This window comes from Tachysurus vachellii, chromosome 22, assembly GCF_030014155.1.
Source record: "Tachysurus vachellii isolate PV-2020 chromosome 22, HZAU_Pvac_v1, whole genome shotgun sequence".
Classification (NCBI taxonomy): domain Eukaryota; kingdom Metazoa; phylum Chordata; class Actinopteri; order Siluriformes; family Bagridae; genus Tachysurus; species Tachysurus vachellii.
This window is the reverse complement of record NC_083481.1, coordinates 3,818,281-3,832,500: the sequence shown is the minus strand read 5'-3', so window position 1 is coordinate 3,832,500 and position 14,220 is coordinate 3,818,281. Positions and strand designations below refer to the sequence as shown.

Genomic DNA, 14,220 nt, shown 5'->3' with positions numbered 1-14,220 from the left:
ATCCTAACTTATTCACAATCAGGTATGTTTGCATACACAAGGTCCTGACTAATATAAAATACAATTACATCATATAAAACCATGTGTCAATACAAAAAAAGAATGTCCAAGCAAATGTAATTGGGTCTAGGTTTGATTTTCTTTCAAACATGAGCAAGCAAAGCTGTAGATTTTTAATTTTGTCCCATTATTTCTTCCATTCCACCTCGTCTTTGGAATCCGTCTGAATTTTAATCTCACCTCAGTCCACTGTACATGAGAAAAAGGGATTTCTTTGGAGACCTTATTTGTTTGTGACATCATGTGCATTGTTATCCTTCGTATTTCGTATATAAAAGATGTCCATACAGTCTATTCAAAGATTTTCACAGGCCGATTATTTTTATATTTAGGCTTGTAATTAAAAAAAAAAAAGAGTTTCAGGGAGTAAGTACAAATGTGATATTAAACTCTTGGTAAATCCAAACTTTCTTTAAGATACTAAATTCAGGTCTTTATGAAATTGTAACAAGATATAGATCTGTGCCATACATAATGAAACCTCTAAAGACAGATTCCAAAAGTAAACATGCTGAACAGTTTTACAGTAGTTTATAGCCAAGAGGAACCTCTACTTGCCCTGAAGGAAGACCGTGGTAATTCAGTGCAGACCGTGGAAATTCAGTACGGATGCCATGGTAGACTTGTGTGCAAGACATTTCTTAAAACAAGAAAGGGTGAAGATTAAAAACTAATAATCATATCAGCAGAAGTGTCTTGAGCATTTGTATTCTCATTGAGAGTCAAGTGCAGTTAAGTGCGTTGTCTGAACAAGATCTCGTTTCACACCCTGAGGGCTTTAATAGATTTCCATTGATAAAGTCAAAATCCAAAGCCATTTTAATTTCACTCAGTCCTACGCACATGTTGAATTCCTACCCCATAATTTCCCCAGAAATTCCTTGCTAAACCCAAACTGCTGTACTGTAATCAAGCAAAGGCTGAACATTTTCCACTGCATCTGTAGGTCCCTGATCTAGGTAAAGTCCTAATACCTGGCTCCTGTCCTCTGCTGGATGAGGACACGATCTACCCTTAACTTGCTGTCCACCCCCTGCCCAAAACGGCAAGTAGAATCTACCCTTGGCCTTGGTGGTTTTCTTGGGTCTTTTGAAAAGCTCTCCTTCAGAATCATGACCTGGTGGCATCCAGCCAGGTTTTTCTTTCAACAATTTGTCCCGGTCAGGTCGCACACTACGCAGAAACCTTTTAAAGATATTGCTGGTGAGTGAGAATCTCTTGCACAGCTCTTGGGATCGGCTGAGGTAGAGTGGATGAGCTGGGGAGTCTGGTCTGTTGATTCCCTTTCCCCCTTCAACACATTCTTTGTCTACTTCAGGCAGGTCAAGCCAGTTGCCTACCAGGTCGGCAAGAACGTTGTCTCCGAGTACCAGAGGCTGACGATTGCGACTGCGGCTCATGAGGGAGGAGGTCCAATCACCGGAGTCATCCAAGGTGTCCTCGATGTAGTCACTGTCTAAAGATGGACCCTCTCGAGATAGGCTATGAAGAATCCCAGACAGATCCACCGGTGTAACTCGGGATGAGTGTGGGTGCATGCTTTGGTGGTCTGTTGGTGTTTCACACACTTTTGGGCCACAATATTCCACTTGTGGTGCAGTGTATCCTGAGATCTTCCAAGGCAAAGACATACCCTTACTCTCTAGGCTGGATATAGAGGACGAAGTACTCGCACTCCTGGAATGTAGATGATGGAACTGAACTTGTTCTTCTTGGCCAGAGTTCTCCGATGACTGATTTTGCTGATCTTTAGTCTGAGTGTTTATGGATTTAGCTGGTGGATCCACACAAGATTTTCCTGAGATCTCCAGCTGCTCAAGTGCGGTTTGGACTTGGAGAAGTTTGAGTTCTTGAAGAGCTCCCATCATAGAGTTCATCTGAGCATGAAGACCATCACCAGCCTCTTTCATAGAAAGCTGCAGAGGGAAAGGGCAAAGGAATGGACAACAGATTAGTTAACGTGACATACACTGATATAGGACCTTTTACTTCTAAGCAAAAAAAGACTAAGAAAAAGGGAATCTCAATGGATTTTTGGATAACTTCGTTTTTTAAGCTCTTTTAAGTGAATATATTTGGAGATCTCTTATAGTAAAACATTTAGTTGTATTTTATTTATATATAATATAATATAAATGTCTATATATAGTCTATATATAGTCTGACCACCTCTCTGTTCATGCTACCCAAATACACACCACTGATCAAACGGGTGAAACCAGCTGTGAGGACAGTAAAGATATGGCCAGAGGGAGCCATATCTTCTCTACAGCAACAGTTTCAGGATCATGGAACATGTTTGCCTCTCAGGTCACATTGGACTCTCACACAGACATGGACATTTACACATTATCTGTTTTGGACCATATCAACACGTGCATTGACAATGTCACTACCGTCAAACACGTGAAATGCTTTCCTAATCAGAAGCCATGGATGAACTTTGAGGTCTATCTACTGTTAAAAGCAAGAGATGCACATGACCATTCTGGCTAATATTTCACATTCATGTATATACAGTATATATATTTAGTGGACTTGTTTATTCAGCTTGCACATTTTTTAATGCCATTACCGTCTACTTGTTGTTCCTTTACAACAGTGTCTGCACATGTTTTTCAATGCCATAGCCTTAGAACCATGCACTTGTACTTTTCAACAATGTCCACACATCTCTGCACTGCTATAGCCTTTATAATTATTCACTGTACATATGTTTATATATATATATATATATATATATATATATATATATATATATATATCGTCGCTGTCGGGCGGATGCCGGATGCTATTGGTCAGTCCCCAAGTTATTAACCAATCTAAAGTCTTGAAAATAGCTTGAGCGTAAATCTCATAACTCCATTGGACACTTCAACTGTCCACCTCTTCCTCACTCCACGGGAGAGCTTCACGGCGTATTTCTCCTCAAGAAGAGTCGCAACGAATCAACACGTCTTCTGAGGTAAATGTCTTCAAAACACTGGGCTCAAAGAAAAAAAATCTTGACCCCCGCTAGTTCTGGTGCTCGTCTGAGGACAGGAATTTAGCGCAAGACAATCCACTGCAACGCGGACTAAACCCTGTGCACTGCAGATAAGGTACGGCGTTTTTTTAATTTCCTGAAAAGTAACGGTTTTGGAGATACGAGGATTCCGCCCGACAGCGACGAAATATATTACATGCTGCATATTTATCTGCACTTGTTTAATGTTGTATCTATCTATGTATGTATGTATCTATCTATCTATCTATCTATCTATCTATCTATCTATCTATCTATCTATCTATCTATCTATCTATGAATGGCTCATTGGTTTGTTCATCTGGAGAACTTGTAGAGATTCTATGTTAAATCTTACAACAGAAGGTTACAAGAATGAAGTACAAATCCTTTAGAAAGCTACTAGGAACCTTGAGCAGCCCTTTTTTAAAACTTTATTGATATGCAATTTTTGGAACCTTATCAAGAAGAACTATTAATGAAATATGTGTTAGTGGGTAAAAGATATAAAGAAAGACCCATGTACTGTATACCATTCATTAACCAGACATTTATACCCAGCTTGTAAATAAAGGAAAAGTTAGTTGCTTATCATATAGTGCAAAATTAGAGATTTATTTCAGCTCCAGCAAGACCACAAGACACTGACCACATCCCAGCGCCATCCTTCTTGCTGATGATGTCATTCCTAAGCAACACATTTCTGCGTATTTCCTTACAGCTTATCTAATTGCGCATCATTATCCCTCAGTTATCTTTCTTAATGGCATTTTACACGTAATCCAAATGCGAAAAGAGACTATCAGCTTACCTTGCATCATCTTTCACACAGGGGAGTTCCTCCCTTCTGTCAGTCTCTTGTCCTCTCACCTTTCAGAGGCCAAGTTTGCTAGCCCTATATGTAGCTTTCTGCCAATTGGAGACCTTTGTTCTGCTCTGGCACCCAATAGGACATGTCTAGACTTTAATCCCAAATAAGGGGGGCAGGTTCGCTCAAGCATGATCGATTGACAGAAACTGGTGAGAGTGACAGTGTGGGGGTGGTAAAGGGATGCCATATGTCATTACTCTATTTCACCCACTCTGAAAAGAATTATTGACTCCATTCTGGATAATACCAATAGTAGAAGTGACAGGAAGTATAGGGCAGATATATTCATAATTTTTTCTGTTAGAAAAATGGTAGAAAGGTCTTTCTATTAGAAAACAAATATCTGGCACTACTAAAGCTGAAGCAATCGAATGATGATGGAGAAAACCATGTTATAAACCGGGGATATTTTATTTGTTGGCAAAAAAAGTGCTGTTATTTGTTTCTTCCGTGGAAAATTTAGCTCCACTTAATTATAACCATCCCCTTGTTCTCCATCTGTGTGCACCACACATATGGCTGACTTCATTAGGAATAATTAAACATCTTAAGGCAAAGGGTTCACTGAACATAATGACTGTTTGGTTACGTAATCCTGTGGGCATCAGCACATAACACTGTCATGCTCTACTATTACAGATGCTTTCAAAAAGATTGCTGGTGAATAATTCAGTGCCATGTTTGCATGCTTCAAGGTGGCAACCATGTGCGTTTCTAGGCACAGCTCTAGCTTGAACATCTGCTCATGCAGGGTGTTAGTACTTAAATATGGATGTCGGAAAGCATCACTGAACATTTTTCATTTGAAGATTGAAAAGAGTAGGGCTAAACTCCTAAAATGCCTTTATGGGATTAAGTCTTTAACCATTATTCCTAACAATTTTTACACGGGTTTATTTAATGTATATTCATAACAAATGTTTAATTTCCTGCCTTTTTAATGTTAATGTTTTTTTTATATTAAAATATAATTGAAACCATGAACAATATTATTAACAGAAGTGTAGTATACAACTAGAACGTATATTTCCTGAAGAAAATGTGAATGGTGCCTGCACGTAGGAAATCCCGGAGGCTAGTCGAGACGAGCATGTGACGTCATCTGAATACTCTTGAGGAGGTTTTCCTCATTGTGCTGAGTGTTTTGATATGTCACATGTCCATGTTGTGCTATTTTTTTATTTTCACGTGACATCACGTGACATCACGTGACGTCATCAAAATACACGTGAGGAAGTTCACAACAATGAGGGGAACTTCCTCACGTGTATTTTGATGACGTCACGTGATGTCACGTGATGTCGCGTGAAAATAAAAAAATAGCACAACATGGACATGCTGTCCATGTTGCAATCAAAAGTTTTTTGATTGTGCATATTTTGGGGGCGGGGCTGCGGCACAACCGGAAGGCCAGTCGTTACACCAATTTAAAAGTTTTTTTCAGAGTCTCACCCTAAAGGAGCTGGCGGAGTTTGGTGTAGATAGTTCGAAAGCTTGCCGAGTTATAAACCTCCAAAGTTTATAATGGGAGTCTATGGGGAAAAAGGCCTTTTTGAGACCCGGTACCGGAAGTACCGGTACTCGGATCGCTTATAAAAGTCATAGCACACCTCTCCTCAATGAGCCAGTCGATTTGACATGTCATTCATGGGTCTAGGACCAAAGCTGCGGGACAAGTTACACGCCGAAGTTTTGTCCGGCACAACAGTAATAATGTTGCTTTGCAAGCACCATTAATTAGCACAACAATTAGCCTCCAATATTAAAAACGCTCGTTTGATTAACATGCCTTATTAGCATCGACTTCACCAAGGTACATTGTTTCCCAACTCGCTCACGTTTTTCTAATTAAATCCTGCACCTCCTTTAAATATCCGAGAGCCTTGGTATACTCCTGCATCAGCATCGTTATGTTTATTCCGCTGCCGTTCTCATGCCCCCTGGTAATGTGAATAGAACAATGTCTGCTAATAGCCTCCTCCCTTGATTGAAAAGGGAACTTCCACAAGCTCTGGTAATAAACATGTAAATGTCAGGCGCACAGGAGGAAATGCTTCCATCACTATGCTGATGCTTCTTGGTTCATAATAGACAGCAAGTTTCATCCAATTTTTTCCCCCTACTGTATATAACCACTTGCTGCTTTTATATCTCCACATACAGTATATTAAACTGTTTAGATGCTGTTTTTGCACATTAACGTCTATTACTGTATATAAGTATGTTTGCGAGAACCCTTTTGTTTACAATCCTCTATTTTTGCACAATGCATAATTATAATATAATATAATATACAATATAAAATATAATTATATATAATATTTTATATTATATATATAAAATATAATATAAAATATATAATATACAGTATGCACACTAGTCTGTCCTGTACTGTTCTGTATTGTCTTTTGTCTCGCACTGTTTGCAGTAGGTTGCACACGATGCACTTTATGTAGCAAGGACAGCTTACTTTAAGTCCTTAGGTCCTGGAGAAACGTTGTCAATGTTGTCTCATTTCACTATGTACTGCATCAGCTACAGTATATAGGGTTGAAATGACAATAAAAACTTCTTGACTTGACTAAAAGTCAAACATGTAAGGAGTAAAACATGAGCTATAATAAGATCAATAAGGTGGTTCGAGGAAGCTTAGTAAATTTTAGCGTCCAACAGTATAAATAAGATAAATAGATAAATAAATAACAAATAAATAGATAGATAAAATATTTTTTAAAAAATGAAATAAATAAATATACGTTGTAGAATAGAACTACTGTTGATGAGTGTTGACAAGACATTTTAGGATGAACGTTGCTTTGGTATTATTATTTTTTTCATTCATTCATTCATTTTCTACCGCTTATCCGAACTACCTCGGGTCACGGGGAGCCTGTGCCTATCTCAGGCGTCATCGGGCATCAAGGCAGGATACACCCTGGACGGCGTGCCAACCCATCGCAGGGCACACACACACACTCTCATTCACTCACGCAATCACACACTACGGACAATTTTCCAGAGATGCCAATCAACCTACCATGCATGTCTTTGGACCGGGGGAGGAAACCGGAGTACCCGGAGGAAACCCCCGAGGCACGGGGAGAACATGCAAACTCCACACACACAAGGTGGAGGCAGGAATCGAACCCCCAACCCTGGAGGTGTGAGGCGAACGTGCTAACCACTAAGCCAATTTATTTAGTTTATTTATTTATTATAATATTTTTAATATTGTTAAAGATTTCTAAAAAAAATTCGAAAGAATTCCTAGCATTGAAGAAATTAACGAATTAGCTAATTTTAGTTCATCTCCATCCTACTTTTTCATTCAGTCACATTTTTCTGTAGCTGACTTGCTATTATATATTCACATAGTACAATCCGCATTCAGGGGCTTATAGTGTGTCATATTTATAGTTTCATCAGAGATAACATGACTTGGATACTTTAGATATAATATAAAAAAAAAGAATAATAAGAAGAAGTCAGTACTGAAGCTTTACATGTGGTTATGCATCACCTATAGGATCCGAGTAAGAGTAAATCAGTGTATCCTGTGTGTCTAATAAATGTTTGTTCATGGTCTTTAGAGATTTGTGTATACGTGAGGCACAGTGGCGGTTCTTTTTCAAACGCTCGAGTGCTGCCAATTGTTTGGTGGTGGAATTGCATCTGTGATCGTTTTGAAAAATTCTCCGGTTGCTCTTCTCGTCGACAATTGATGGAACAGGGGCCAATCAGGGGCCAATCAGATTTCAGCAGGGGCCAAGGCCCCTGTGGCCCCGCCTCTAGAACCACCCCTGGTGAAGCACAATCATGTACGGTATTTAAACCCCAGTGCACATGTGAAGCAGGAACCAACAGACCGATGCAACACATTCCTCAGTCACACGGAATAATGAGGGCACTTACAGGAGACTGTGTGGGCACATGAGGCTATTTCATGCCATGAGAGTTAATAAGGCTTTTCAGAGTCCTGGAAATTGAGTGCACTTATTTAACATCCTGCTTAGTGAATATGAACCACAAAGGTCAAAAGTGGAAATGAGATCCAGACAGTATCTTATTGAGACAAGGTGAAGCTAAAGCATGGGACTTGGTGCAATCGATCACTCTTTTTTTTTTATTTCTTAAAGCATTAGGTTAAAAATGTTCGTACACTAAAAAAATGCTGAGCAAGAAAAATCCATTTGCATGCATTTCCATGTGATAAGCTGGAGACATTTCCATTTGACCTATTTAGGGACGAAACCGAGCATTGAGGCGCATTTCATCAAAGCTGTTTGTGCCAAATTTAAAAATAATCGCTGCTGGTTTGCATATCAGAGCCAGACACTTTATATATTAAAGGCTCGCACTGATAAAAACTGGAGCATAGGAGATTTACTCAACGTGATAACTGAAGCATCTTCCTATTCACAGTGAAGGAAGGAAAGGACCAGGGATTAGCAAAAGCACTCAACTGAGCAAGCACTTTTTATTTGTTTATCTTAATATCTCCTCCCGCAAACTTTATCGTTATCTCAGCAGTCGGACGCAAATCTTTCTGAATTAACGTAAAAGAATACGGAGATTTCAGTGCTCCAGCTGCACCTTTTTTCCCTCAACAGGGTGAGTAATCTGCTTTAATCCATGCAGGCTAAATTGACTTGGGTGTGTATGTACACAGTCCCATGTGCATGCCCAGAGCTGGTCGTTAGAGGTTATCTGCAGCATCTCCAGCACAATAAACACGTAAGCACAGCCGCAGCTGTCGCCAGAATCCGAGCCAGTTTTAGCCGGCAGGAAGGAAGGGCTTTGTGAAGAACAGGAGCGATGGAGGAACAACAGAGACCTGGCTCAAATCAGGCCCATTCTTACGTCTGACCAGAACTTTTATTACAGCGTTTGTTTTTTGACTACACCTACTTTCAAGTAAAAAAAAACATGCTGGGGAGCAAATACGAGACTCAGACTAATGGACTCAGGCTAGTATCTTTAATGATTCTTCAGGTTTTTCCTTTTTGGTAGAACCTAGAAAAGTTAAAAGTTCTCTCTGAAACACTTCATGTAGAACCTTCTGACAAAGTTTGAGCTAGTAACTATTTGATGTTCCCTAAAGGAACATACCCAGTAAAACATACATACCCGGTATTCTCCTCTGCACTGTCAGGTTTCTTCCCTTTCTTCCTCCCAAAAACATGGCTGTGGCCTGGCGTCTATAAATTAAGGTGTGTGTGTGTGTGTGTGTGTGTGTGTGTGCGTGCGTGTGTGTGTGTGTGTGTTTCCTATCGAATCCTATCCACATCAACGATACATGATGATTCTGACATGAATAAAAAATTTATTATGAATAAATGACTCATTTCTCTGAATGAAGTTGGTTTGAACAATTCATTGACATTGAGTTGTTCCTTTAGATTAGTTTTGGAGACATTCTGTTTCGTGCAAAACCGATCCACTATTATGATATTATTACAGACGTTATTTGCTGACATTTTATTTCTAACCTCGCTAACTCGTTATAACAAACAGCCTCCTAATAATGCCTCCTAAGGTTTATGGAGCTAAATGATCTATTATTGATCATATTGTTTAAGTTATAATAGTAACAACAAGCGATTGCTTGCACACTCGGAAAACTAAGAAAAACGGCTCATTCCTGATCAAGGATCCATATCAACGTACCTGAAAATCGTCACGGTCCGAAACCGATCCAGCAAAAATATAAAAAGCCAACAAAGCCACAAACAGGTCAACTCGGTTTACTGCAATGGTCAGTCAAAATAGCCAAAAATAGCCTTGAGTTCTGTCAGAGTCAAAGCCTGACCTTTGTGCCACACACAGACTGACCCCCAGTGACCTCTCATTATGTTCACACTTGTGCCTGACAGGTGGCATTCAATTAGCCAAGTCATTATGGTTAAAGCTCTAAGAGCAGGTGATGAACTTAAAGCACATAGGCACTGAAGCCAAGCGAGTGAGAACCGGAAGTTTCCGACAACCGTGTATTCGTTTGAAGGATGTCCGAATCGTGAAAAAACTCTCTGGAAGGTTTTGAATTTTTATGTCATTTCAACATTTCAGCACCCTATTTGTAAACAGAGTGTCTATTCTATCTATTGTATGATTTAATATAATGAGCTACGATAAGATAATCCTTTATTTGTCCCACAGCAGGGAAATTTTATACAATAAGCACAAATCTGCGACAGCATGAAAGGTTGATTTTGTGAAGAAACGTTCATATTATTTTTTTTTTACAGCACAATTAATTACAACAATACGTATATGGAGTTAGTTGAGGTTAGTTTATTAGTTTCTGTGTTCTCTGTATTATAAGAAACTGCCTTTATACTGTAGCTGCTATGACAAGTGATAACCGACAACAGGCACTAACTTGTTTCACAGATTTTCTACGTTATGTGAAAAAGGTAACTAGGAACTGATAAAAACTGTAAAAAACTTTTAAGTTCACTTTAATGTCTTGCTCCCCTTTTGCTCTTGCGCTGTGGCTATTCTGCTCGACTCTAGTGTGGGTTTAAATGAATAACTTCCAGGCTGTTGACACTAACCATCCCACCATAGCTGATTATTTTTCTATAACAGCATGCAGAAAATGCATAACTCAGAATGAACCCTTCAAATGGCACCCCTTTGCCAAAATGACAGACAGACAGACAGATAGATAGACAGATATGACCATGTGGCATCTCTGGCAAAACCACCCCCAGTGCCAGACTCTTCTCCTCAGGAAGTCCGGGAAGACGGCTGTGCGTCTTTCTAAATGCATCTGTCTCTCCAGGCTGCAGCCCTACATGCTCCTTTACCATGTTTGCAAACTTAGATATGGCAACCGTGATCCGCCCTGGCACATGCCTGCCACCCCTGGTCTTAGTGCCAGCTGGTAGACATGCGAGTAATTTGGTGCAGTCTCTCCAGAACAGAGCTGGTAGCCTGTGCCAGGCTCAGGAATATGAGAGAAACTCCATTAGGATCTGATTACAGAAAGAGTCAGATCTAGTGTCACTAAATTCTCTTCTGAGATGCTGTGGATGGTATGTGGAAGTAAAAAAAAAAGAAGTGTGGGTTATTTGATACATTTCTGAAGTGCTGACACAATAAACACGAACTAAACGGAAGACTATTGAGTGTAATGTAGAAATTATAGGCACATATTTTACAGGCACGCGTCTCTCTGTCTCAGTCATGGTGCTGTCGAATGCTTCAGTCTGATTGGCCAGACGGCATCTTATGACAATAGCTGTGACGGTAGTTTAGGCAAATCACAAGCCCCTATTAATGCGTCCAAATATGTTATCGTTTCTATAGCAACGCATATCATAATTCCAGGTATTCCAGGGAATATAATCGATGCTCCGCATAATCTGAGTACAATAATAAAGTGATTAAAAAAAATAAAATAAAAAACAGTTAGAGTTACAAAGTATAACATGTTATTTTTTATTAATATAAAATTATTATCAATTGTAATATTGTAGAATGAGTGTGTGTGTGTGTGTGTGCCCTGCGATGGGTTGGCACTCCATCCAGGGTGTATCCTGCCTTGATGCCCAATGACGCCTGAGATAGGCACAGGCTCCCCGTGACCCGAGGTAGTTTGGATAAGCGGTAGAAGATGAATGAATGAATGTAATATTGTATTGTATTGTATATTGTATTAGACCATTTTTTTTTAGTGACACTGTAATTAATTCCAAAACAATGCAGGTGAAAAAAAAATTGCAATAACTTTGCACTCACCGGTCTCAAATGACCCACAATTTATGCACTCCAAAAGCCATTAAAACGTGTCTTCCCCAAACTGATGGAAATCCAGTGTGATAAACAGCGTGGGCTGACGTCACTGGTGACGTCACCATGACGCCGTGTTTATAAAAACATGCTAGAATGCGCGCAATAAATCCGAAAGCACAGCACGTGCTTATACAGTAAATAACTGGGTTATGATGTCACTTATGCATTAACATTAGAATGCAAGCAAACTAGCAGTAATGATTAGAAACAGCCTACAACATCACACTGGTTGTGCAACGGCATCATGTGAATAAACATTTCCTATGGACACTTTAAGCCTGAATGTCTTTAAATATGTTTGCGTTATGGGTAACCAAAGATATCCCACACCACTGGGTAGAGAAGCAGTTTATTCTGTAGCCCGAATATAACAGTATACATAAATCATATGAATGCATATCACATCCCATGCATACATACCAGTTCTTGTCTGAGTCTCTTCAAACATAAATCCATGCTTATGAGCTCCGACGCGCTGAAAAATGTTCCATTACATTAGAAATAAATCAGCAGCAAACAGCTGATTACTGATTTCCCTTATTTATTTATTTTTTTTCCCAGAAAGATTTTCTTCCCAAATCAGTTGTCAGGAATAAAACGCGCACGTGAAGCACGAGTCATGTTCAGGAACGCGCGCGCCTGCAGCTGTGCGCTCTCTCTCTCTCTCTCTCTCTCTCTCTCTCTCTATCTATCTCCCTCTCACTCCCTCTCTCTCTCTCTCTCTCTCTCTCCCTCTCACTCACTCTCCTTCTCTCTCTGCCCCTCTCTCTCTGTGTCTCTATTTCACTTTCTCTCTCTCTCTCTCTGTCTGTGCGTCTCTCTCTCTCTCTCTCTCTCTCTCTCTCTCTCTCTCTCTCTCTCTCTCTCTCTGTGTCTGTGCGTCTCTCTCTCTCTCTCTCTCTCTCTCTCTCTCTCTGTGTCTGTGCGTCTCTCTCTCTCTCTCTCTCTCTCTCTCTCTCTCTCTCTCTCTCTCTCTCTCTCTCTCGCTCTCTGTGTGTGTCTGTGCGTCTCTCTCTCTCTCTCTCTCTCTCTCTCTCTCTCTCTCTCTCTCTCTGTGTGTTTCTTCCTCTGTCTACAAAGGTTCAGGACTGAATAACAGTTACTGTCTTCTTCCACATGGCAGCTGTCCTGCTTATCTTCCCCCTTTCCGCACGCGCTGCAGCAAAGGCAAAGAAAATGCACACTCCTCCCCTTCCCTTATTAGGGCACCTAATTTTCCAGGCTTAGAGAAGTTCACGGATATGATTACTTACAGTTTACAAGCAGAGCTGCATTATAAGCTAGTAAAAGTACACAAGCCACTAAACAATCATTAAACAAAAATAAATAGGGAGATTTTCTGCTAAAGATAAGATAAAAAAAAAACTATAGGCATGATATATAATGCACATCTGAATTTCCTCAGCAGATCTTGGAGCTTACAGTATATTCCAGTATTAATCTGAGCTTGGAACACATGCTGGACAGATGGGATGCCAATACAAAACAGGGCATCATTTAGAGTAATTCAGAAACTCTAATTCAGTGCAATTTAGAGTATCTCATGAATTTGCCTACAGTTATTTTCTTTCTTTCTTTTTTTTTTTTGGAGATCCTGAAAATCAAATGATTTTAAAATAATTTGAACATGTTTGCATGAACATCTGTAACATTCATTCATTCATTCATTCATTCATTCATTCATTCATTCATTTCATTCATTCATTTTTCATCGTGCATCAAGGCAGGATACACCCTGGACGGAGTGCCAACCCATCGCAGGGCACACACACACTCACATTCACTCACGCAATCACACACTATGGACAATTTAGAGATGCCAATCAACCTACCATGCATGTCTTTGGACCGGGGGAGGAAACAGGAGTACCCGGAGGAAACCCCCGAGGCACGGGGAGAACATGCAAACTCCACACACACAAGGCGGAGGCGGGAATCGATCCCCCAACCCTGGAGGTGTGAACCACTAAGCCATCGTGGCCCCTCACATCTGTAACAGCCGTCAGCAATCAAGATTTACTTACATTTATTCCAGTGGTTTCTTGCTTTATACCTGCATGTGGTATACTATGTTGTTGAAGTAGGGATGACTTGGGTTTAAAGAGATCCAAAAATCTTCATGAGACAATCCATGCTGTATGTCTGCTTCAGTAGCAAAAATTAACAGAGCGGAAACATTTCTTTAACTGACCCGATTCCATGGAAATGAGTGCTTTAATCATCGGATTTTCCAGCTGTACCGCATGTTCACATGTCCCCACAGTGTGAAGAGCTCCAAAAGCAAAGCGCCGAGACAGGTACATAAATAAATCATCTAAAAGTCGCTTGTAAACGGAGAAAGTGAGGAGGAAAGAAATGAGGACGCTGCAGCAAAATCCTCCTGGATCTCATGTGAACTTAACGGCCTTGTGAATATGTGTCATGACCTCCATCCTGTTCTCCAGCTGCAACTTCCTTAAGCTGTCCTTGTAGAGGAAAGGAAGGAAGG

The 14,220-nt window shown here is 40.1% G+C and overlaps 1 protein-coding gene across 1 annotated transcript in view; it reads right to left on the bottom strand.

Moving 5' to 3' along the window:
• LOC132838043 (PAK4-inhibitor INKA2-like) overlaps positions 1-12,407 on the bottom strand; it is a 12,598-nt gene extending 191 nt beyond the window's left edge. Inside the window, exons 1-2 of the mRNA XM_060858145.1 lie at positions 12,153-12,407; positions 1-1,976 (exon numbers count right to left, since the gene is read on the bottom strand). The exon at positions 1-1,976 is cut by the window's left edge and continues 191 nt beyond it. Coding sequence (XP_060714128.1) covers positions 945-1,976; positions 12,153-12,188 — 1,068 coding nt within the window. The 5' untranslated portion in view covers positions 12,189-12,407 and the 3' untranslated portion in view covers positions 1-944. The remainder of the gene's footprint in view (positions 1,977-12,152) is intronic.
• Positions 12,408-14,220: the final 1,813 nt, after the last annotated feature.